Below are 26,741 nucleotides of genomic sequence, written 5' to 3' on the forward strand. Positions count from 1 at the left end.
GGGAACGCCTCTGCGTGACCGCGTCATGAAGCACGTGTAAAATCTAACCAATGGCGAGCTGGTGCGGGCGACGCCAGGACCAGGACGCTATAAAGGGACCCGAAAGGCCGAATCAAGTGCCTACGGGCAAGCCGGGAGTATGCCAAGTTTACACAGTGTCTCGTTCCCTTCAGGGAACTACGGTTAGATACGTAACCGGAGACAAGCTGCGTAAAAAACGCTGTGGGAACGCCAATACCCACTCCACGATACGAGCAAGTGACCGTGGTGTGAAGTTAAAACGCACACTCTGACGAGAGCACCTGTGCTCCAGGCGTAGAGTTATGGTCTAGACGGTAAAATCTCACGAACGTGTGGGGAGAGGCCAGCTTGCCGCCATGCAAACGTTGTGTAGCGATACTTTTCCCTGCTTGACTGCAGAGAGGATCGAAACTACTCGAGCGATAGACAGATGTGCCCGCATCGTGGTCGAATCCCAAACAATGCCCAGGAAGGTGGTCCTACGCACTGGGGACAGCACGCTTTTCCTGGCGTTGAGTCTCAGCCCCAGACGGTTGATGTGGGCAAGCACAACACCTCGATGTTGGGCCGCCAGCCGCTCGGATGGCGCTAGAATCAACCAGTCGTCTATGCAGTTCAAAATGCGGATGCCCTGGAGACGCAATAGTGCCAGAGCAGCGTCCATGCATTTGGTAAACGTACGGGGTGAGAGGGCTAGGCCGAACGTAAGAGCCCGGTGTTGGTAAGCTTTGTCCCCAAAAGCGAACCTCAGTAACTTCCTATGTGGTGGGAGGATGGGAATATGAAAGTAAGCGTCCTGAAGATCTACCGTGACAAACCAGTCCTCGGACCTGATCTGTGGCGCGATCTGTTTGAGAGTGAGCATCTTGAAGCCCAACTCCGCAACAGCGCGGTTCAAACGGCGGAGATCTAGTATCGGACGCAAACCCCCATCCTCCTTTGGAACGGTGAAGTAGCGCCTGTGATAGCCCGACTCTCTGTCTGGAGGAAGAACTCGTTCTGAGGCTCCCTTCTGCAGCAGGGTCTGTACTTCTCGCTCCAATATCCGAGCCTGCTAAGGTGGGTAGTACCCCGCGAACTCGAGGCGGCCGCAACCTGAACTGGGTGGCGTAGCCTTCATCGATTGTGCGCAGGACGCATTGAGATACATTGGGGCGGGCTCGCCACTCTCCCAAAAAGTCTCTCAGGGGTACCGGCCCCTTGGTAGCGCTGGTGTAGTAGAGCTGGAACCCTCCTCGGAGGGGGCGAACGGCCCTCGGGCTCGCGCTCGCTGGATCCGGTCGTACCCCGAAGCGGTGGCAGGGACAACGGACCGACTCCCGGAGAGTACTGGGGAGAAGGGAGCACCGAAAAATGCGGTAACACCCTAGCCCCTCCGGTGGGGATACTCTCTGGGCCCTGACCCTTAAGGCGTCAGGGCCTATTGGACGAAGCCTTCTTCGCGGCGGCCGTCCGCCTGCACTTCCGCCGAGCCAGGGCCACATCCGCGGCCGGCATGCTAGCATAGCCATGTCGCTTAGCCTCCGCCATTAATGAATAGAAAGCCGCACGCGGGTTGTAAACGCGAGCGGACACCCGCTTCCCTCAGGACGCCAACACCTCAGCCTGGATGTCAGGGTCCCGCGGCAAAAGGCCGGGAAAAGGCCTCAGCCGTCCCGGAATCCTCCGCGAGATCCACTTGCGACCCCCACGACATCCGTCGCTGTGCCTCGGCGCGACCGGAGCCACGGGTCCCTTTTATAGCGTCCTGGTCCTGGCGTCGCCCGCCTATGATGGACCAGCTCGCCATTGGTTAGATTTCACACGTGCTTCATGACGCGGTCACGCAGAGGCGTTCCCACAGCGTTTTTACGCAGCTTGAGTTCCCTGAGAGGGAACTAGGTGTGGCAGTATGCTGTAAATCGTCCTAATAACTTTCAGCTGGGTCTGGATCACAGCCAATTGCTGCATGACAATGCCGTATAAAGGTGGCCTCGAAGCACCTGTCTGCCGTTCATTTGCCAGAGGCTGGGGTTACAACACATCCTGGTGTCTTTCACGCTGCTCCGTGTGGTTACAGGTAGGCTGTCGGCAGCAGCTGTATTCCCTCCCACGTTGTCTGTCCAGTGCTTATGTAAGCGCTTTTTTAGTAGTACTAAATCTGACCAGAGGAATTTTGCTTTAATATGAGAGTAGAGAAAATATGTTTTACCTGCTTGTGCAACCATCCCTGCTTAGTGACCTCTGCTTTGGGATTCCTGCGCATTGAGTATGAGCGCTTCCCAAACATAGCTGCTGTTCTGGGAGTACGAGACGTCTGCAGGTCAGAAGAGATAGATGAGACCAAATAAGATTGATATGTGGGTTATGTATCTGTTGATAAAACAGATACATAACCCATTTCTGTTACAGGAATTGAATGTATTGTACATCTTTTACATTGTTCATTCTGTACACATGACATCCATTGCAGTCTGTCCATCCCTGGAGAGGGTTCCCTCCTCTGACGTTCTCCCTAAGGTTTCTTCCTTTTTTCCCCATGGAAGGGTTTTCCATTTTTGGGGGAGTTTTTCCTGTGCCGATGTGAGGGTTTCGGGACAGGATGTTGAATGTGTATAGACTATAAAGCCCTCTGTGGCAAATTTGTAATTTGCAATTTTGGACTATTCAAAATAAAATTATTTGAATTTAAAACTTAAATAATGCTTTGCTTTAGTGGACACTCTGTGACCTTTCACAGAGAGACGTATGCATTCTATGCAAACCTATTCAGGATGATATGTGAGGCAGTACAAAGATAGTATCCAAAGAAACAACTCTTTTCTTACTCGCAAGTGTGTGTGTGTGTGTGTGTTACCCGAGTGTAAGGTTGGGCTTTTGTGGAGAGGTCTGAAACCATATTGGCACTTTTGGAGTTGGTGATTCTCTCAGAAGGGTTATTAGTTTTCCCATTCATCTCCAAATCACCGTGCCTGAAAAGAAAAGCATGGGAAAGAGCTTTTATTTGCGCATTGGAGCATTGGCTCTTCTACCTCTTTTGATCCTCTAAATAATTAATTAGTTGGAATGCATTAAGCATTCCAAGTATTGTTCTTCTTTTCTTTATTCTACTTATTCTATTTCTTCCGCCATACCTTTCAACTCCTTCACACTTTCAGCTATTAAGACCATTCAAATATTAAAATGTTCAGCTCCTTCAGGAGAGGTGTGCTATGACTTTTCAGCTTTTTAGCTCTTATAATTGAATTAATATAAATTAAAATCATCAACCTTTTTAACATGGTTTCCAATGGATTACATTTTCAAATCCTCTCAGAACTTCTTCAACTTTCAGCTAGAGGCTCTCTACGGAGAGCCTTCTTATATGTGACGCAAGAGCATCTTATTACTCATCATTAATCGAGAAAAATAAAAACAACTCCAGGTTTCTCTTCAGCACTGTAGCCAGACTGACAGAGAGTCACAGCGCTGTCGAGCCGTGTATTCCTGTGGACCTCAGTAGTAACGACTTTATGAACCTCTTCAATAATAAGATTCTGACCATCAAAGACAAAATTGATGGTCTCCTGCCCCCAAACAGAGCCGACCTGTCCTCGGATGTAGGATCCTTGGATGCAGCCGTGGGCCCTGATACCTACTTGAATGGTTTCTCTTCCATCAACCTTGATCAACTGACTTCTATAATTTTGAAATCCAACTCTTCCACTTGTCTCCTGGATCTGATTCCAACTAAGCTGCTTAAGGAAGTTTTTCCGTTAATTAGCACATCCCTACAGGATATTATGAATCTGTCTTTGTTGACAGGACATGTACCACAGTCCTTCAAGGTAGCTGTAATTAAACCTCTTTTTAAGAAACCTACTCTAGCTCCAGAGGTGTTGGCTAACTACAGACCCATCTCTAATCTTCCCTTCCTCGCTAAGATCCTTGAGAAATCTGTCACGAATCAATTATGTGACTCTCTACAAAACAATGCTTTGTTCAAGGATTTCCAGTCAGGATTTCGAGTGCATCATAGCACAGAAACGGACGGTGAAAATTACAAATGATCTTCTACTTGCATCGGACCAAGGACTTGTCTCTTTTCTTGTATTGGACCTCAGTGCTGCATTTGACACCATCGATCACCGTATCTTGCTGCAGAGACTGGAACACTTGATTGGCATCAAAGGAACTGCACTCAGCTGGTTTAAATCTTATTTATCGGATCGATCCCAGTTTGTGTTTGTGAACGGTGAATCATCAAGGACCACCAATGTTGGTCACGGAGTTCCACAAGGTTCTGTGCTTGGACCAATTCTATTTACCCTGTACATGCTTCCTTTGGGCGACGTTATCAGAAAACACCGCATAAACTTCCATTGTTATGCAGACGATACTCAACTGTATCTATCGATCAAGCCAGAAGACACCAACCAATTGGTTAGACTTCAGGATTGTCTTGGAGACATAAACACTTGGATGACCTGCAACTTCCTGATGTTAAACTCGGAAAAAACAGAAGTTATCATGATAGGCCCAGAGCGCCTTCGAAGTCAGCTGTCACGTGATACAGTCTCTATGGATGGAATTGCTCTGGTATCCAACAGCACCGTCAGAAATCTTGGAGTTCTCTTCGACCAGGATATGTCCTTCAACTCTCATAAAGAAGACTTCAAGGACTGCCTTTTTTCATCTACATAATATATCAAAAATCAGGAACTTCCTGTCTCAAAGTGATGCAGAAAAACTAGTTCATGCATTTGTTACTTCTAGACTGGATTACTGTAATTCTTTGTTATCAGGCTGCTCTTGTAAATCGCTTAAAGTTGATTCAGAATGCTGCAGCACGTGTATTAACAAGAAGTAAGAAATGGGATCATATAACTCCTGTATTAACTTCTCTGCACTGGCTTCCTGTTAAATCAAGAATAGAATTTAAGGTACTTCTCCTCACCTACAAGGCACTTGCTGGTGAGGCACCGTCTTATCTTAAAGAGCTAACAAGCTCTTTAAGATAAGACGGTGCCTCACCGTACTGCCCTAAAAGGCATCTGCGCTCCGTAGATGCTGGGCTACTTGTGGTTCCTAGAGTTCTAAAAAGTAGGATCGGGGCCAGAGCCTTCAGTTATCAAGCTCCTCTTTTGTGGAACCAGCTTCCACTTTCAGTCCGGGGGGCAGACTCGGTCAGCTCATTTAAGATAAAGCTTACAACGTTCCTCTTTGATATTGCTTATAGTTAGGGCTGGCTCAGGTTAGCCTGGACCAGCCCTTAGTTAAGCTGCTCTAGGCTTAGACTGCCGGGGGACTTCTTAGGACACACCGAGCTCTTCTCTCACTCTCACTCTCTCCTTCCACAATCATCCATGTATTAATGTACATTCAGCTATAATTCAGCTTCTTTCCGGGAATTCTTTGTGCTTTCTCGCCTAGCAGGTCTCCATGGATCATAGTTTCGTGCGGACCCCGGTTCTGACTCCCGGCATGGCTCTGCTGACACCTACTGCTGCCATCATCATTACTTCAAATATGATTCATATTACTGTCATCATAAACCAACATCTTTCTGCTCTCCCTCCCCACAGAAGCCTCTGTGGATGGTGGTTCGACCTGATGGTGGTTGTCCCTGCAGTGGTCCTGCCGTACACTTGTTCTGATATTTGCAATTACTTGTATGATTTCTGTTAGAGGATTTGAATGTATTTTACATTGTTGATTCTGTACACATGACATCCATTGCAGTCTGTCCATCCCGGGAGAGGGATCCCTCCTCTGACGTTCTCCCTATTTTGGGGAGTTTTTCCTGTGCCAATGTGAGGGTTTCGGGACAGAGGATGTTGCATGTGTACAGACTGTAAAGCCCTCTGAGGCAAATTTGTAATTTGCGATTTTGGGCTATACAAAATAAAATGAATTGAAAAAAAATGAATTGAATTCCAACGCATTTTCAGCAGAAAATGAATTTTCTAGTTTTAAACCCTCAACCACATTGCGAGGATAAGTTTTACAATCATATACACAAATCTCTATGCTGTGTCTAATTCTAAATCTTTCTACAATAATGTTCACAAACATGACTGGATAGCAAAGATCCTGGCAACCAGTCAAGATAAAATATAAAACATTTTGCAGGCTGGTAAGTGCCTTAACCAAGGATGTTGCATATGTACGGACTGTAAAGCCCTCTGAGGCAAATTTGAAATCTTGTGGGAATCCTCTTTGGTGTAACACATTCTTCTGTGGCCAGGGAAGGTAGTGCCAAACACACACTTTGGACGGTACAGCAAATAGTGCCTTCATTTACAGTTTCGGCATCTCCCACCGCATATAAAACATGCCACTTGCAAAAAAGCGCAGTGCCACACAGACAATTGTTCACTCGCCACTGCGCAGTTTAGCCCATCAGCGAATCCTCCCCCCCCCCTAACCCCGCCCCATCGGTCGGACCGCCTGGAACAACTAGACCCCCTCCCCCGGTGGTATTTTGACGTGACTATAATCCGTGGGACCTTCTTACAAACCGCGAAATATTGTTTGTATTTATTTATTTATTTGTTTTCATGTCAAACGGTCCGTTAAGTTTCGGACCACCGATCTAAACATCTGCAATAGTAGAGTTTAAAACCAAACTGGTGACAGCAATAGTGACAAGTGCTGTATGTTAATAAAACTAAATCATAACAACGGAATAACTGTTAAACCTGTTTGTTTCGGGTCAAAGCAGCAGCTGATTTAACACATGAGGCTGCAGGATTAATCTGGCTCTTAGCCTAGTCTGGAGCAGGCTAGCTTCAAATAATAAATCGCCATGGTTACTTGGCCGGGTTTAATTCAACCTGCTTTCGTGCAACCAAGTCAGAGCTAAATTCCTCCTGTGTGTGTGTGTCTGTATCTGTGTGTGTGTGTATATATATATATATATATATAAATAATAGTTTTTTTTATAGCACACTTACTGGAGATTGGAGTGTATTGTTTTTGGCTCTTCCAGCCGGAACTTGCTCACTGCTGGTCCGCTCTGGTCATGTTGACTGTAAACAGACAGATGGGGGCACAGAAGACATGGATCAACATGACATATTCAAGATGATATCCTGGAATGTCAGTGAAATCCATTCTTTATTAATTTGTTGTTAAATATGAAATCATGAATTAGCAGTGGGTTTTACAGCTGCCCAGCAATTTATAGAATCATACCCAGAATCAGAATACAGCTGCAGTGCAGGTGTCTGCATGCAATAGCTGTGTCTTTGTTCAATTCACGTAACAGTATTCAGGATACTACAACAGGGCTTAAAACTCACATGCTGCTGTTTGTGTGTGTGTGTGTGTGAGAGAGTCAGGTGAGAAAACAGGTATCTTTATTTATCTTCCTCATATACAGGGTTAGATAATCAGAAATGATACTGATTAAAGTGTTTAAAAAGCTAAAATATTTTTATTTATGTGAGTACTTAATGACATTTATAACCATGACTCTACGAAAAACACATCTCCACAAACTACAAAAAGTTTCTTTTTTATTCTGTCCCCAAAGGCTCAGGGTCCTGACCGGTTAATACCCCCTTGATTTGATACTGTAGACACTAGACAAATATATAAATAAAGATGCAGTGCTCTTCGATGTCACATGTATGACAGAGAAATGGAAAAAAGTAGCAAACTCTTACGTAGACATCTTCATTTTAAATCTCTTCCAGGTGTCGGAGTTGACTAAAGTTATTAATAACCACTGCTGTTGTGTTTTTAATTACAAAAAGACGTGAGAACAAACTGCTCTTTTTGACTTTTTATTCAAGTAATCCAGCAATTTTGTTCCGCCTCACCTGAACCCCCCCTGATCCTAAGTGCCTCCATTATTCAGAATACCCTCTCAACACACAACTGAAATGCTCTCACATACACACACTACTGAAAACCTATATTGTCACACACACTACTGAAATGCTCTCCCACAAACAACTGAAAAACTGTACGCTCTCATACACACTACTGAAATGCTCTCACACACACACACAATATTTCAGTTAAAACGGAAGGTGTACGCAAGCATGTGAGCACAACCATGTGCTCAACAGCCTTCAAGTAACTTAGCTGAAGCAACTGTTCTGCTATGAGCCAAGCACACTGACTGCTGTGAGTGGATGTCTTCAGCATTTGGCTGTCTCCAGAAGGGAGCAACAATTGAATTCATTTTATTTTGTATGGCCCAAAATCGCAAAGCCCTTACATTGGCACAGGAAAAACTCCCCAAAATAGGGAGAACGTCAGAGGAGGGATCCCTCTCCCGGGATGGACAGACTGCAATGGATGTCATGTGTACAGAATCAACAATGTAAAATACATTCAAATCCTCTAACAGAAATCATACAAGTAATTGCAAATATCAGAACAAGTGTACGGCAGGACCACTGCAGGGACAACCACCATCAGATAGAACCACCATCCACAGAGGCTTCTGTGGGGAGGGAGAGCAGAAAAATGTTGGTTTATGATGACAGTAATATGAATCATATTTAAAGTAATGATAACAGCAGCAGGTGTCAGCAGAGCCATGCCAGGAGTCAGAACCGGGGTCCGCACGAAACTATGATACACAGAGACCTGCTAGGCGAGAAAGCACAAAGAACTCCCGGAAAGAAGCTGAATTAGTGATGTACATTAATAAAACATGGATGATTGTGGAAGGAGAGAGTGAGAGTGAGAAAGGGGCTTGGTGTGTCCTAAGAAGTCCCCCGGCAGTCTAAGCCTAAAGCAGCTTAACTAAGGGCTGGTCCAGGCTAACCTGAGCCAGCCCTAACTATAAGCAATATCAAAGAAGAACGTTGTAAGCTTTATCTTAAATGAGCTGACCGAGTCTGCCACCCGGACTGAAAGTGGAAGCTTGATAACTGAAGGCTCTGGCCCCCATCCTCCTTTTTAGAACTCTAGGAACCACAAGTAGCCCAGCATCTACGGAGCGCAGATGCCTTTTAGGGCAGTACGGTGTAACAAGCTCTTTAAGCTAAGACGGTGCCTCACCAGCAAGTGCCTTGTAGGTGAGGAGAAGTACCTTAAATTATATTCTTGATTTAACAGGAAGCCAGTTCAGAGAAGTTAATACAGGAGTTATATGATCCCATTTCTTAGTTCTTGTTAATACACGTGCTGCAGCATTCTGAATCAACTGGAGAGGTTTAAGCGATTTACAAGAGCAGCCTGATAACAAAGAATTACAGTAATCCAGTCTAGAAGTAACAAATGCATGAACTAGTTTTTCTTCATCACTTTGAGACAGGAAGTTCCTGATTTTCAATATATTACGTAGATGAAAAAAGGCAGGCAGTCCTTGAAGTCTTCTTTATATGAGAGTTGAAGGACATATCCTGGTCGAAGAGAACTCAAAGATTTCTAACGGTCCTCGATGATTCACCGTTCACAAGCACAAACTGGGATCGATCCGATAAATAAGATTTAAACTAGCTGAGTGCAGTTCCAGTCTCTGCAGCAGGATACGGTGATCGATGGTGTCAAATGCAGCACTGAGGTCCGACAAGAAAAGAGACAAGTCCTTGGTCCGATGCAAGTAGAAGATCATTTGTAATTTTCACCAGTGCCGTTTCTGTGCTATGATGCACTCAAAATTATGACTGGAAATCCTCGAACAAAGCATTGTTTTGTAGAAAGTCACATACTTGATTTGTGACAGATTTCTCAAGGATCTTAGCGAGGAAGGGAAGATTAGAGATTGGTCTGTAGTTAGCCAACACCTCTGGAGCTAGAGTAAGTTTCTTAAGAAGAGGTTTAATTACAGCTACCTTGAAGGACTGTGGTACATGTCCTGTCAACAAAGAGATTCATAATATCCAGTAGGGATGTGCTAATTAACGGAAAAACCTTAAGCAGCTTAGTTGGAAACGGATCCAGGAGACAAGTGGAAGAGTTGGATTTCAAAATTGTAGAAGTCAGTTGATCAAGGTCAATGGAAGAGAAAGCATTCAATTAGGTATCAGGGCCCACGGCTGCGTCCAAGGTTCCTACATCCGAGGACGTGTCGGCTCCGGTTGGGGGTAGTAGACCATCAATTGTCTCTTTGATAGTCAGAATCTTTATTTAGAATCTATATTATTGAAGAAGTTCATAAAGTCGTTACTACTGAGGTCCACAGGAATACACGGCTCAACAGTGCTGTGACTCTCTGTCAGTCTGGCTACAGTGCTGAAGAGAAACCTGGAATTGTTTTTATTTTTCTCGATTAATGATGAGTAATAAGACGCTCTTGCGTTACAGAGAGCTTTCTTATATGTTTTAACGCTGTCTTGCCAAGTTAGCCTAGATCCTTCTGATTTGGTGGAACGTCATAACTGCTCAAGTTTCCGCACAGTTTAATTTAAGTTCCGGGTTTGAGAGTTATACCAAGGGGCGAACTTCCTTCTTGTTGCCATTCTTCTTGAGAGGAGCAATACCGTCCAGTGCCATTCTCAAAGAGCCTGTGGCAGTATCGACAAGATGGTAGATTTGTGACGGACTGAAGTTTTCACAGGAGTCTTCTGAGACAAGACACTGAACTTAGAGCATAGGGAATGGCTTCTTTAAATGAGGCTACAGTGGTATCTGATAAACATCGACTGTAGAAACCCTTGGCAGGAGGAGGAGATTCTGGCAGTAGAAATTCAAAGGTTATCAGACAATGGTCCGGGAGGAGAGGGTTCTGTGGAAAGATTGTTAAGTGTTCTATCACAATACCATACACAAGAACCAAGTCGAGCGTGTGGTTAAAATAATGAGTTGGTCTGTTTACACTCTGACAGAAACCAATTGATTCCAGCAAAGTGTCAGGTGACGAGGGTGCAGGTTGAAGGCAGGCAGGCAGGACTCAAACGCAGGATTCAGATTTCCGGAATGTGCTCTTTATTTTGCACAAAAACTAACAGAAGCCAAAAGAACATGCACCAACGATGGGTAGACATAGACAATGACGCAACAAAGAACAACTGGCACACAGGGCTTAAATACACAAGGGAGGTGCAGGTGATTAGACACAGGTGGAAACACTCAAGCAATCACAAGACAAAGCAGGAAGTGAAGTTAACCCAGGACCACAAGGAACGTGAAACTTCAAACTAAAACAGGAAGAGAGACCAAACCGTGACACAAAGAGAGAAATGAAGTACCAAGGGTGTCGTTATCGACATCCACATGAATGTTAAAATCACCCACTATAATTACCTTGTCCGTTTTAACGACCAAACTCGTTAAGAAGTGTGAAAATTCACATACAAATTCAGAATAAGGACCTGGGGCCCTGTACACTATTACAAAGAGAACCGGCTGGATTATTTTCAAGGTTGGCTGTGAAAGACTTAAAGTCAGACTTTCAAATGAGTTATAATCCAGTTTAGGTTTAAGGTTTATTAAAAGGCAGGAGTCATAAATCGCTGCCACTCCACCCCCTCGACCTGTGCCTCGGGGGATATGAGTATTAACATGACTTGGAAGAGTCGCTTCGTTTAAGCTAAAGTACTCCCCATTCGATAGCCATGTTTCAGTAAGACAGAAAATATCAACATGGTTGTCAGATATTAGTTCATTTACTAAAACAGAGATCTAATATTCAAAAGTCCCCCTTTAATTCTCCTAGTTTGTTGCACTGTTGTATTATTACTTTTAACTTTTTTTAAAGTTATTAAATATAACTCCTCGGTTGTTTACCTTTTAACTTAAATAACTGTGTCCGTGGGGCAGAAACAGTTTCTATAGAGTTAATTACGCTATGGCTGAGTGACTGCTCGGATGGAAGCGCAGAGAAATGTGTAAGACTGCGACTCTGCTTCCTGGTCTGAACTCTGGGTCATGGATTAAGTCCATTAAGAAACTGGGTCAGGTTCTGAGTTGAGCTCCATCCAAAGTTGGATGGATGCCGTCCCTCCTAATCAGACCAGGCACTCCCTAAAACGTCTTTCAGTGATCAACGAAGCCCACATTATTTACTGGGCACCACCTCGACAACCAGCGGCGGAATGACGACATGCGGCTATACATGTCGTCACTGATCAAGTTTGGGAGGGGGCCAGAGAAAACTACGGTGTCCGACATTGTTTTAGCGTATGTACACACCGATTCCATGTTAACTTTTGTGACTTCCGAGTGGCATAACCGGGAGTCATTACCGCTGACGTGAATTACAATCTTACTGTATTTACGTTAGGGCTGTCAAAAATAGCGCGTTAACGGCGTTAATTAGCTGTTTATTGTTAATTACGTCAATTTTTTTGACGCATTTCACGCATGCGCAGTGTGACAAATTATTCAGGTCCGGAAAGAACCTCTTCTTCTAGGGAATGCACTTCATCCTATACAACACATTACTGCCACCTGCAGGCATACGTCAGGCCGTCAGGTTCAGCAAGTCGTTTGCGCCAGAGACCCGCACCCCCCCCCCCCCCCCCCCCCCTCCCCCCGGTTCTCGCGCAGCGGAACAGAGAAGAAGAAAAGCTCCGCCCAGCAGAGCTTTGCTAAGAAAAATAAATAAAGAGCAGCGCTGAGATAGAGGAAAGACCATCGGAGAGACCCGTAATACTGTTCTGAAACATGCGGAGGAAGAGAAGCCAATGCGATGTAAATCCTCCCAGGTATGGGGATATTTCACACTGAAATGGGGGTGCTAGCGGATTTCTTTGCAGCGCCAGTCGTTCTAATCGCCGCGCTTGACTTTAAGGTGTAACCTTTATTATTGTTCGGTCTGAAACGGCGCGCCCAGTGACGGGTGGTGCAGCAATATTGTTGTTCGGGTGGAAATCGGGAGAAAGGTCGGTCCGGGAGATTTTCGGGAGGGGCTTTGAAACATTGGGAGGGTTGACATGTCTGGTCATGTCTGGTCATCGCAGCCCTCAGGAGCACAAACTCACAGCAGAGTGGGATAAACTGCAGAGGCTCGAGACCCTTCTAGAGCCATTCAGGGAAATCAGTCTGTAACTTATCAAATAACATTGATTTGATTATTTTCTGGAATGAATTAAAAAATCAAATATCAATAACATGTATTTATGTAAAAAATAATAATGATGATAATAATGATAATTATGTATCTGTGTCCTGTTATTTATCTTTAGTATGCATTTCAAAAAGAAAAAATGGTTAGGATTCAGGTGTGATTAATCATGATTAATCCACTGAAAATTCTGATTAATTTGATTAAAATTTTTAATCATTTGACAGCCCTAATTTACGTATATCCTTAGCCAGCAGTTTAAGATAAGACTCAATGTCGCCCGCTCTGGCCCCGAGTATACAAGTAACTATGGCCCCTGGTTTCGCTAACTTCAAGTTCCTCAGAATGGAGCTACCTATCACCAGAGTTGGCTTCTCAGCGGGTGTGTCGCTGAGTGGGGAGAAGCGGTTTGAAACGTGAAGTGGTTGGTGGTTAACCGTGTGCTTCGACTTAGACCTATGCTTACTCCGGACAGTCACCCAGCCTCCCAGCCGCTCGGGGGTTGCCGGGGGACAGTTAGCAGGAGAAAACGATACGTCTATGTGGTCCGGAACCTACTATAGGAGATGGCTGGTTAACTACAGCGGCTACTGACTGAGCTTCCATGGTGCGGAGCCTGGCTTCTAACTCACTAAGCCTCGCCTCCAACCGATCTACACTTCTTACATGTACCATTATCCGTAAGGGAGGCAGAGGAATAGCTAAATATGTGACACACCGAACAAGAAAGAGCAGGGGAGGTAGGGAGGGAAGACATCACAAGGTTAGATGCTAAGCAACGTCTAAGCCAGTGTTGTGCCTGAACGCGTTCATTGAAGTTCATGAACTCGTTCATATTTTGGTCGAACGTGAACTGAACGTACTGTATTAAAGGCCGATGAACGTCACTGTGAACTCGTTCATTCTGGTGTCTATGAACAGCACGTTTTTTCAGGTTAACATCGTTCAAAAGGGTGCCAGATTTCCGTAGAAAACACACCGTAAACGCGCCTTAATAAGTAGCGGAAAAAACACCCAATCTGGCAACACCAGCCACCAGTGTCGCACCGCCGCATGCGTCATCAAAAAAAAAGAAATGCATGGCGGCGACAGCTGCGTGTAGCAAAGAGGCGGCGTATAATCATTTAAATGAGTTTTAGGAAGTTACTGACAAGGTCGGTGAGGCTGGGAGGAATCTGACCTTTGTAAACATTTGCACCTTAATGATATCTGTTTTTATTCCTTATTTAAAAAAGACCATTCAAGCAGCAAGTGTTTGAAAATGTACTGTAGAGGTGAACGCTGCAGCTGCTGCTAGTGTGGAGTGAATGGACAGCAACATAGCATTAAAGCAACAATGGGGAAATGCTGTCCCCTCAATGCTAATGTAAACCCTGGTTGGATAAGGATTCAAAATTAGATATGAAGATTAAATCTGATGCCTAGCTTCAGTGTTAAAAGTGATAAAATTATTGCTGTCTGTGGTTCTATATGGGCTGTGGCAATAATTTTGAAAAATAATAGCTTTCAGCAACATATGGAAAAAATGAACTGAACTAGTTGGAACTGTGAACTTAGTTCAAATATTTTGAAGTTTGAACTATGAACTGAACTAGTTCATTTTAAAATTTGTGAACTGAACTTTGAACTAGTTCATGTACAAAGTGAACTTTCCCAACACTGGTCTAAGTGACTATTCGTTTGAACGATAAAGTGCTGGACGGTGAGGCGTTAAACAACGCCTCACGTAGATAATTCGCCGCTTGAACTGACAATATCACGAAAGAATCAACTTGGTATCGCTAGAGCTTTGAAAAAGTTCAATGACATCAAACATGCTGTCGACAGGAAGTGACGCAACAGACTCACCACACTCGGGAACACAAGACAATCCAGCAGCCCCTCTGAGAGCAGCCGAGGAGATTCAAGAGAGCTCCTGAGGAGTTGGTGCCTTCTGGAGAGATTATCTCCAGGATGCAGAGGGTAATTGACAGTTTAATGTAAAAGTAAACATATTTGTCTATTTATCTTTTAGTGTTATTGTTTTTTTACAAAACATACTTGAATAAAAAAAACATTATAGCTTAAACTTCCTTGGTTGTGTGAGATGTATGATCCTGTTTGTGAGCTATTTACATTATTTTTCTATAGAGCAGATGGATCGCTTTCTGATACGTGTGTAGTCTCCAGGTGCACCTGCAGGAATTGCTCAATGTATCTTCTTCTCTTTAAAATAAATGTAAATTCTTTTAACTTGATTGATTCAACTAGGAGGGATTGAAAATCCCAACAATTTTGGGCTCATCCGGGATTGCAAAGTTTTTCTGCGTAGGTAAATTCGGTCCAAAATGCTTTCACCCATTGAACACTGTGTACTCCCAGCCCGCCTCAAACCAAGGTAAGCAGAAACCTGTTACCACTAATTTTAAATAAATAAATAGACTTTTAGAACATAGTTGTCTGTTCAGGGAAGAATATACATAAACTGGTTGACTGTAGTTAAATGGAAGGTGAATTTGACCGGGATGAGGACGGCTGGGGCCAGGATGAAAAATAATGAATGACCAAGTGAAATGGTTGTTGGTGGCGGTGAGGGGAGATGCCACCGAGAAGAAGAAATATGATACAGTGGAATGTACGGATCAAGCAAGGAAGTTTTCAGGAGAAGAAAGAACTAGAAGCTAAATGTAAAAAGAAACGGGAACATTGTTCCGCATGGTTTTCATCGGAAAAAAAAGGTTCGCCGGAGCATGAGGTCACATGATACGGGAGGTAGAACACACACACACTGCCGCCGCCTGCAATGAAGAAAGGCTTTCTGCATGCCCGCGTACTCTCACACAAACACACATCCGAGTAGCAAAAGCTCTCATTGACATCATAGAGCAATTGGAAGCACAACAAAAGCTTTCACTGAAACACACGTTTTCAGGAAAATCATTAGAAAATAGGCCCACCACTATGGTGTGAGTTCAAGGGAAACTATCACATTTGGTTGATTCAGGGGCTACACATTCTGTAGTATAATTTTAAAAAAGCAATTTTTTCAGGTCAGAAATTGAGTGGCAGACGTGTCTTCTCTTTTTCTAATTCATAATTGGGTTGAGCCGGATACTCGGCTGAAACGAGTATCCGGTACGGATAAAGCCCTTCTGCCGAGTACAAGTATTATACGAGTAATACGAGTCAATATCTGTGCTCGGATTGAATAAAAGTCCTCATTGGGTAGCTGTCTGTGTCTGCGTTCTGTGATAGGCTAGTCACAGCGCCCCTCCCCTACCCACACACTGTTTATTGTGTTGTTGTGTCCCGCTCGGCTCACTCATACACAGAACTCCTCTCTCCCTCAGTCATCAGGTTCGCGGGTCTTTCCCGATAAATTTAAAGGATTTCTTCGGCTTCAGGTTTTTTTTTTTTACTTCGGTTTGTTGTTCTTAACTAGTAGAGTTCAGGTAAACGTGGTGCTTAAGAATGCGACTCGCGTTGCGTCTCTGCCTGTCTGAGTTTTTTTTTTTCACATTTTTTTTTACTTCACGCACTGACCTACTGTCTCTCCCTCTCTTTTTCGTTCATCAGTTTTTTTCTACCGTCTGCTGGCTAAATATAATTGTCAGTCGAACAACTGTGATATGAAGTGGATAACTCATGCGATTAGATTTTTGCCTTCTTCCTGACTTTCACACATTTCATCATGGGATATTCTGTTGAGCAGGATGCAAAAGAAGATGCAGCAGGTTTCTATTTACTTATGTTCAAATTTCTTTAAACTTTATATATTATATACATTATATTTTTCTCACATGAAATTAGCATACACTATTAAATACACATAAAAAGAACACACACATACTTAAGCAATAAGGTACGAGAGGCTGTACTTTATCCTCAATAATGTTACAGTTCAAGGGTGTTGTTAGGCCTGACGTGTCGCCGAGGACCAGCAACACTTGTGCCAACCCTCCGCTAGGATAGAATAGAACTGATGTCTCACATCGGTCCAGATAACAAGACCAGGCTTCTGCTTAAATGACAACCAAGCCATTTAAGATTTGTTCTTGTCTTTTCATTTTGAGCTAAATAATATTAAATAATATTAAAAATTCATGTTTTTACTTTAGATTATTATTTTCTAGACCTCGTAGATATAAATACATTGTCTTTCAAAAGAACTTTTCAACCGTGTTAAGTCATTCAATGCATTACATTGTCTTATTACAACTTGACTCAAGGAGTGGTTTCCCTTCAATAGTCCTATCATGTACAGCAGTAAATTAAACACCACATTTAAATTACGTCAATGTACTAATTTCCTCCCGGGGAAAAACACTTGAGTCAGCTCAATCAATTCCTGAGCAAAATACATCTTAAAGTTGAAGAATCAATGTTCATACTTTTTTCTTAAATATTTGGATTATTCTACAAATGAATTGCAATCAGATGTTAAGTCCTAAGTGAGTATTGTATTCAAAATGAACTCAGTAGATACATCTAGCAGCAACATAACATTACATTCAAGTCCCACTCCCTGATCGACAGCTGATTAACACAGTAAACAACAAAGAAGGCTCACAGTAGGGAATTTTCACCGACAACACACATGCAAAACCAGGATAGCACTGTAGAAACCCGCCAGACATACACACACACTTACCAGTACACAGTACCCTAAAAATCAGTCTACACAAGAAACGCATATAAACCTTACATACACAGTGGGGCTTATGGTTTCCCTGCGTTTCCTGCTGGCACTGCAATGCAGTCATCTCTGACCTCCAAGCTGCTTGCTCTCCACTCCTTCATCAACCTCCCCTCCACTCTTCTTCCTCATCTTACGCGAGCCCAGTGTCGCTTCCTCCCGTATCCCACAACCTACCCGACTCTCCTGTCCACACGGAACTTCAACATCCTCCTTTGTATCAGTCATCTACGAAAGTGCAGACGGCTGGATGGATGAGAAATTAGACACAATACTGAACTTAAAGCAGGAGAGATAGAGAGACTGTCCTCTTCTCTCTCTCCTTGACTGCATGCCTTTCTCTTTCCCTCTCTGCTTGTTTCTCTTTATATCTCACACTGCGGCTCCTCTCTCTCTTCATGCCCTTCTCGCTCAGGTACACAGACACATACTCTGGCTTAGAATTGCCACACTCAGCTTTTTCAGTTCCCTCACAATTGTTGGAATGCATTGATGCATTCCAAGTATTGTTGGAATCTTCGAATCTTCATTAGGGCCTGAGCCGACTGAAAGTTGGGCGAAGCCCTATTGAGTTTCGAAGAATTATGGGGGCCTGAGCCGACTGAAAGTCAGGCGAAGCCCTATTGTGTTTCGAAAAATTATTAGGGCCTGAGCCGACTAAAAGTCGGGCGAAGCCCTATTGAGTTTCAAAGAATTATTAGGGCCTGAGCCGACTGAAAGTCGGGCAAAGCCCTATTGAGTTTCGAAGAATTATTATTCTTATTATTCCGCCACTTCAATTGCACTTTTGGGGCCTTTTTCATTTTCAAAAACTCTTGGATTTTTGCATGCGCTTCAAAAGTGCAAAAGATTTAGATATTCTTGGGGTCGCGCATTTTGGGGCAAAAAAAAAGTGCTATCTAGCGGCCGCGTAAGTGCTGCCTCTGGGAATTTTTTTCCCACTTTTATCGATTGACTTGAACCTTTGCACCCAGGTGCTCTTGGATGTGCTCTGTAAAAAAGTCAAGCATGGTATGCAAATGCACCTACCGATTTTTTTCCGCCATTTTGAATTTTGTGAAAAACAGTGCGCCTTATAATCCGGAGCGCCGTATATATGGATCAATTGGTTCATCCATACTGGTTAACGAAGATCCATTGGAGGGAAAGTCTGGTGCCAGCAGCCGCGGTAATTCCAGCTCCAACAGCGTATATTAAAGCTCGTAGTTGGATGTCGGGATCGAGCTGACGGTCCCTGTAGAGTCAGTTTTTTTTTCTTCCTCTATTTTTAACCGCGTGTCCAGCTGATATAAGAAACAATGGTGCTTTTGAGATGCTAAATATTAGAGTTGAGCCGGATACTCGGCTGAAACGAGTATCCGGTACGGATAAAGCCCTTCTGCCGAGTACAAGTATTATACGAGTAATACGAGTCAATATCTGTGCTCGGATTGAATAAAAGTCCTCATTGCTCGTAGCTGTCTGTGTCTGCGTTCTGTGATTGGCTGGTAGTCACAGCGCCCCTCCCCTACACACATACTGTTTATTGTGTTGCTGTGTCCTGCTCAGCTCACTCATACACAGAACTCCTCTCTCCCTCCCTCAGTTATCAGTTTTCGCGGGTCTTTCCCGATAAATTAAAAGGATTTCTTCGGCTTCAGGTTTATTTTTTTTACTTCGGTTTGTTGTTCTTAACTAGTAGAGGTAAACGTGGGGCTTGTTAAGACGTGGTGCTTAAGAATGCGACTCGCGTTGCGTCTCTGCCTGTCGGAGATTTTTTTTTCATTTGCTCAAACCAGTTTTTATTTTTTACTTCACGCACTGACCTTCTCTCTCTCTCCCTTTCTCTGCCGGTCATCAGTTTTTTCTATCGTCTTCTGGCTCTCTTCACGCACTCAGTGTCTGACGTTGACTAGTTGTGTTAAATAACTAAATATTAATATTACAAATTAAGCCACACACACACTTCCCCTCTCTCTCATGATCATCAGTGATACAGAATAATGACTGGTAAACATAAATGAACATAAGAATTAAGAAGGAATGCTGTTTTAACCGCAGAAATGCGTCAGTACAGTACACTGTTTTTCAAGTTCATGTATGATTGGTCATATCACCTGTTAATCAAGCTTCCTGCGAAGGGTCAATTGCATGCTTAAAAAAGCATAATGGTTAAAGCCCAGCCCATTTCAAGACAACCCGACAACTTACGGGTTAAATCCTTCATACTTCCGGGTTAAGCCCCGCCCACTCCGAGTACAGATACGTATACAGATAATTTATATGGTTCAACAGATACAGATAATGCTGTACTCGCTCATCTCTACTAAATATGCTCCATTCTTTACTAAACTTGGCTCCCACAATAAAGTTAAACACGTAGTCACTTATGATTTCAATGCTTCCACATTTGAATTTTGCTTTGTATTTCATTTAACCTGCCCCAGCAACTGTTGTGATCAATTCTTTTCCAAGGTGTCAAGTGTGTACCTTCATTTTTTTTTGGATCATTGCAACTGTTCTTTGCAAGGTGGGCTAATAATGCTTGCTGGCTGTTCATTGATGAACTGGGTAAAGAGCTTGTCACGCCACATATGAAAAGGCTCATGGAGGGCAATCTTGCCTTCATTGAATGGTGGTGATCCAACTTAATTCAGTGACGTTTTGATCATTGATGGTTGGCTCCATGCTTAGGAATCTGTAGACCTGGGTTTGATTCCTGGTTGAGGCACTTAAGTTATCAGTATTTTTCTTCCTCTTATTGACCCGCGTGTCCGGCTGACCGGTGCCCCCCCCCGACCTGCAAGGAGAGGCGAAGGCCCGTTCATCGCTTCTCGGAGCGTTTATTCAACTTATTATTATTCTATTTCTTCCGCCGCACCTTTCAACTCCTTCACACTTTCAGCTATTAAAACCGTTCAAATCTGCTGACATAATTTTTTTTTTAAACCCCAGAATTTACATGTTTTAAAATTGCTCTACCAGCAGTTTTAAAACACGGAGAGACCTGTAAACTACACTGATGCCTTTGTTAGAGTCTTGTGTCTCCCAAAATAAAAAATTTTGGCTACCCCATATAGTTTTGCTCCAGGGGACATTTGTTTGAGGTGTGGATTCTGTGTAAATCACTGACTCTCTGCCCTTCTGAGCTTGTTAGTGACCGCAGCTTCTCCATTGTCACGGTTACTCGCTCACGCCGGCTGCTCTTTGACTCGCAGCTGATCCGTATTAGCTGATTAGTTCAGTCTGACAGGACCTGAAGGTATTCAGGTCTTACAAAGGACATTTCAGAACCTCCCTTCCTTGTCTCCACCCCCCCCCCCCTCACCCTCCCCCCAGCTGCTCCGTTGCCATGGATACTTGGAGCGCTGCACTCACACAGCTAAAGCATAACAGCTGATCAGTAGAGTCACATGCTTTCTGTCAACAGACATCTGTTTCCTTACCCTCTTCCTCTCTTCCTCCCCCCATCCCATCATTTCAAAACAACCCCCCCATAGAAGGCATTCTTACTGTGATATTTGATGAGGCCTATCAATTAATAACTTCTTAGTTTGAATAACAAATACTCTGTCAAATAATATATAAATAGTCTCTCAACACCTGCCCCCTCACCCAATACCATCATTTTAAAATAAAAGGTGCAATGATTATCTGTAATTTAACCATGAAGCTTAGGATAAAGCTGTTTTGTTGAATACCTATTGCTCTTTCAAATAGTACTACAACCGCTACTAATTTAATATATATCATAGCTCCATCCATGCTGCCTTCTTGCCTATTCTCGTCTACAGATTTCCTGCCTGCCCCTCTGAATTTGGATGCCTGTCTGATTGCCATCCTGGACCCTGTTCCTCACACGTGGCAAACTGAGTAACCGTATAATTTTAAGGACGAGATGAAGTAGATCAGGCTTTTCGGTTCCCCAAAACAGGTGTGGATGAATCACCATATCAACACATCGAAAAACTTGAACCTGGTCCTGCGCAGGTTCATTTGAGCCAGCTGGATTAGTTCGCCACACCCCCGGAAAAAAGGGCAGTTCACTTAATCATTGATGGATTGGATAATTCATAGGATAATAATATATTCCATGAAGCTTACTGCCAGTAGGCCCATTTAAAGAAATATAATCTGATTGATTAGAGTGATGAGGCACTTAAAATGAGTCTATACTTTTTACCAACACTTACACATTGAATGTTGACTTGTCTGGGATACTTTGTCAGGCTTGTAGCCTCGCAGGGGAGCGGTGTCATTTTTTGCCATGATTATATGATTCATTTAATTTTGTATAGCACGATATTGCAAATTTGCCTCAGAGGGCTTAACAGTCATGTGTGAAGAAACCCTCACATTGGCACAGGAAAAACGCCCCAAACAATGGAAAAAGCATTCACAAATTTGTTTCCATCTGCTGTGAGTTAAAGGTGTTATTCGGTCAGGACGTAGTGCATCCTTGTTTTCTCCTCAGGGACTTGCTAATGGTCTTTGTCTCTTTGTGTGATTCTTCCCAGTGTCAGTAATGGCTGCTGCTCCTCCAACGACATCTGTTTGACACACACTCTTGTGTGCTCTCAAAGTGTACGTATTATTCCTTATTCTGTACTTATGACATCTATCAAACTTCTAGCCATCCTATCACAGGGATCCCCCTCTGTTTTGACCAAAGACCTTGAAGCCACAACACACCGCACCCCATGTTAAGCATGGGAAGTTTTGAATGTGGACCACTCTGTTTCAATGCCCCCGACGTCTACTAATGCGAGAAAAGGGTGCTGTAAGGTATAGTTTTTGTATGCAGCGCCGGCGCTCCGCACATGCACATCACGCACTGCGCGTAGGGCACCAAGTGCCTGGGGGGGCATCAATAAATCTGGAACGCGAAAAATCATCACAGTAGGCTACTAGTATAAATAACAAATAAAATATGTCTAAAGCATGTAAATATGCAAAAGCAATACAAAAGTTATAGGCCTAGACCTAATTAGTCGAGAAAAAGGGGAACCTCCTGTCTCCCTTTTTTTGCGTTTATTATCAATTATGTTATGTAAACAATCTTATTGTGTAGTGAAAAAGTAGCCTAGCTACAAGTGACACTTTCACAACGTAATGAAATGATGAGTGGGAAACGGCTCTTGGTAAGGTTAACTTTGGAAAAACCTTTCGTCTGAACGTGATGTAATTAGGGAACGTTTAAGTGGTCTGGCTGTCATCAGCATCAATGGGGACATTGCTCAGAAACTGTCATATGATGACCTGATAGCTGATTTTAAAGCTAGGAAATGCAGGCGTTTGGCTCTGTAGGGCCTTTGACAACTGATGGTAGTGAAAATGTTTGTAATATAGTTCTATCGGATAGCAGAATGGTCTCTTTTATAGAGATGGTAAAGTAAATTCTACTGTGCAGTTTGTACTTATGCACATTATTACTTACACGGTTATATACTTCAATACTTGTGGGGGTATTTGGTATTTCTTTCTTTTAATGTTTGTTTATGTAAATTATTTATCTTTAGAAGTTATTTGGGGAATAAAGAGAACCTAACTAAGAAATCAACATGTTAAGTGACCAGGCACATATTTTATTTATTTGTTAACAACTTCATCAGGTTAGTGTTAACTGGGGTTGGACCTACAGGGCACCCCTGCTTCTTTTTTTTTAGTTAGTAAAAAAAAAAAGGAAACGATAGTCAGCTCAACATTAAATGAATTATTAATAACTTTTAACAAAAACTTATTTCACCAGTAAATTACTGTTAAACGACAAAAACAATGGGAAAAGGGTATTTTACAACAACTTCGAATGCAGCACAAAGCTGGCGAGGCGAATTTCAAGTAAACGCAACAGCTGTTTGTTTTTCAGACAACGGCAGCTACAGACTGTTCAGTGAAACACAGACACACTTTTACACCGTTTAGCTGTATTGTAACAGTGGTTGCTCCATTGACATATTTAATATATATACTTCAGCTGCTAACTAACGGTAGGCTAACGTTACCTGCTGTCCAGTGTAGTGTTTACTAGCGTCCAGTGCGGCGCTGTTTCAGTTCTCTCTAACGTCCGTTTTCGGAGCATCAGGGAGAAGCGGGAGGCATTTAAGTGCCTCTAAATAAGGCACCGAAATCGGAATTGCTATTCGGTCCGGTAGATAACGGCCGTTAAGACACCTGTACCGTATTAGCACCACCCCCCATTTCCCATTCAAAACTCACAGACTTGAATTAAGTCCTCACTATCTTTTGTAATCACTGACTGGATAATTAGGTTAATTTGCTAGCTTTGAATAACTAGTCCAGCTAACTGCTACATGTCTGTTGTTAGCTGGCAGGTTGTTTGGCTTCATACACATACAGCAAGAAACGTTGACAAACGCACTCTTCTGATCATTACGTTACACTGGGTATCTAAGTTAGTTAATGCAACTTTTGATTTAGGAACACCAACTCCAAATATTTTACTATAATAAGCAATTATTGTGGAGATATAAACATATTCGAAGCACTTACTTTTCATGAGGGATTTCACTCTTTGTGAGGCTTCGTTTTTGCCACGTTCAACAATAACCTACGTGTCTGCGACACAGACTACACCGGAGGACCACAACAACAATCTGTGATGCTATTAGCTGCCCTGATTGCTGCCTAAACAAGGAAATAAATGAATTATTGTTATTAATATAAAACGTCAATTAGGACCTTTTCACAATCATTTTTAATGTTAAAAATATTTGTCGAGGACCCCAAAAATCTAAAAATAAATTCTTATAGGGGGTCCCTAATGACTTATAGGGGGTCCGGGACCCCCCCAGACCCCTGTCATTTCGAACCCTGGTGGTGGTGGTTGGTTGGTTCGTTGGTTGGGGGGGGCTCCACTAAGCATTTGTGCTTAGGGCACCCAAATGGCTAGCGCCCTGTATGTATGTGAACATTTGGCCTCAAAATTTGGTGTCACCTGCACACATGGTAGGACCTATATCTGGCTGATAGACAGCTCGTTGGAGGGAGGCATATCAGTGTGCATTTGATTAAGTTACTTTATATTGCATTGAGTTTATTCAGTTACGTTAAGTTAAATTGAACAAATTAAGTTTTTTTTGTTTGAAGCTAGGCCACCCTACTAATCATTTTCCAGAAGGAGGGATGACTACTGCTCATGCTTCTCCAAGACTGTATCTCCTTTTTGGACTTGGAGGAGAAGAGAGGCATTCTCTATCCCCTACCGGTGTAACACTGTATGTACCCATTTAGCTAACTTTAATAGTGGCAAGTTGAACAAATCCCTCTTAATACTTCATGTGTGCATGTACAGCAAAGACAGACAAACACACACACACACCAAGGTACATAACCAAACTATATCAGGGAGGTTTCTCCTATTGTTAACACACACAGCATGAATGAATGTCCACATGCTGATGACAGAGTGAGATTGAGGCATCAAAGCCTTCTCATCCTGCCTTTCTCCTGGTCAGCTCTGCTGGGGACATTGAAATGGAATTGGCAGGGATTAGTTTAACACTGCCATGTGGCATTCAGCCTTAGCACTTTGTTAAGTAGCATGCAAACACACCACATGGATGTTTCCTACACCTATACTTACAGTATCAGTCAATTGAAGGAAAAGGTGTTTTTGACAAACTCATTTAAGTGTAACTAACCAACAAAGAACCAGCTATGTGAATGCAGCAGCCCTTTTTTGTACCAAGTTGTAGTATGGATGGTTGCCTTTGATTGGTCTTCGTCCAATAAATGTACTGTATATTGTGTATAGAAGACAGTCCCTACTTTGAAGCACATGCTTTCCTATCTATCTTGATCTGTATGGATGACATCTATCTTTCAGTGGGTTCAAATATTTGGTCCAGATTGTGGTTGCCACAGGGACGAAAGTGACAAAAATCCATGTAATTTGCTCAGGTGGTGGTTGCTTGTTCCTCGGTGGCTGCTTAACACCTCGTGTGTCTTCACGCTGTGCTTGCGCTCATGATGGAGTCTTGTGTGTCCTACAGACTACAGAGTAATACAGACAGGGGGCTTCCAGCTCACATGTGAATGTGAAAGCAGTCGGAAACGAGGGTGAGACACCAAATACTGATTTATTCCTGTCAAGCAATGTTTTGTGTTTAAAAAAGAATATACAGTATTAGCTCCCAGTGGAACGATTCAGACTCAGTACAGAAACCTTGAGACCTTATTAAATCACTCAAGCTCACAAACGACCCGAGCACAATACACACAAACCACGCATGTCACTTACCAGCTACAAACGCTTTCACGTCCCCGTCTTTGTATTGATCAAAGTGAAACAGGACTGTGCACTAACACAATATAACGACTCAGTGAGAGCTGTGCTAAATGCCGCTATTATCCAACAATAGATCTGAGCTGAGCGAGCAGCTGGTTGGGTGGATGGAGGAAGGGAGCCTACAGAGCATGCTTGGAACAAAATCCCTGGGTATTAGAACATCACATGACCACCCATCCACCAGCAGTCACGCTGCAATAGGAGGAGATGAAAGAGGTAGAGAGAGGACAAGAATCAGTTGGTGGAGGGGGGCGACGTCACAGTGCTGCTAAAGTCCTCCTTTTCATGACAGTCACAGGGACAGAGGAGGCATGAGCCAATAAGGCGTGAGGAACCCCTCCCTAAGCAGAAAAGCAACATGGGCAGACAAGGAGTGGGGGAGACAAGATCTGGTTGCAGAAAATATAAGATTAGCTGCATTGATGTACTAGAGCATGAAATAGGAGAAAAATCTCATGAGGCTACTACTATCTTATATTTTCTATTTGTATATTATCATAATTTTAAAATTCCAGAGATGAGTCAAATATATTTAGTTAAAATCCAAATACAACTAGAAAGCAGTATGTACCTTCTGTTCTATTTAGGAATATATGATAATATAGTTAGTTAGTAGATATTATAGTATACTTTTGTATACGTGTCAAGTCCAGCACACAGAGGGCTATTGCACAAAACCCGGAGAAGGGATTAAGCCGGGCTATCCAGGTTATCCTGGAGGAATTTAGCTTGGACTTGGTTGCACAAAAGCAGGTTGAATTAAACACGGCCAAGTAAGTATGGCGATTTATTCTTTGAAGCTAGCCTGCTCCAGACCAGGCTAAAGGCCA

The 26,741-nt window shown here is 43.1% G+C and overlaps 1 protein-coding gene across 9 annotated transcripts in view; it reads right to left on the bottom strand.

The window, feature by feature from the left end:
• The window catches only part of plekha6 (pleckstrin homology domain containing, family A member 6), a 94,576-nt gene extending 68,545 nt beyond the window's left edge, over positions 1-26,031 (bottom strand). For 2 of the 9 annotated variants that reach the window (XM_037490776.2, XM_037490771.2), the window contains exons 1-4: positions 17,802-18,022; positions 6,936-7,010; positions 2,858-2,972; positions 2,213-2,317 (exon numbers count right to left, since the gene is read on the bottom strand). In XM_037490776.2, coding sequence (XP_037346673.2) covers positions 2,213-2,317; positions 2,858-2,972; positions 6,936-7,010; positions 17,802-17,833 — 327 coding nt within the window. In that variant the 5' untranslated portion in view covers positions 17,834-18,022. Of the gene's footprint in view, positions 1-2,212; positions 2,318-2,439; positions 2,464-2,857; positions 2,973-6,935; positions 7,011-17,637; positions 17,723-17,801; positions 18,063-25,863 lie in introns of those variants that run through there. The other 7 variants (XM_037490774.2, XM_037490772.2, XM_037490773.2 and 4 more) reach the window with 7 other exon arrangements.
• Between the last annotated feature and the right edge of the window lie 710 nt (positions 26,032-26,741).

This window comes from Pungitius pungitius, chromosome 8, assembly GCF_949316345.1.
Source record: "Pungitius pungitius chromosome 8, fPunPun2.1, whole genome shotgun sequence".
NCBI lineage: Eukaryota > Metazoa > Chordata > Actinopteri > Perciformes > Gasterosteidae > Pungitius > Pungitius pungitius.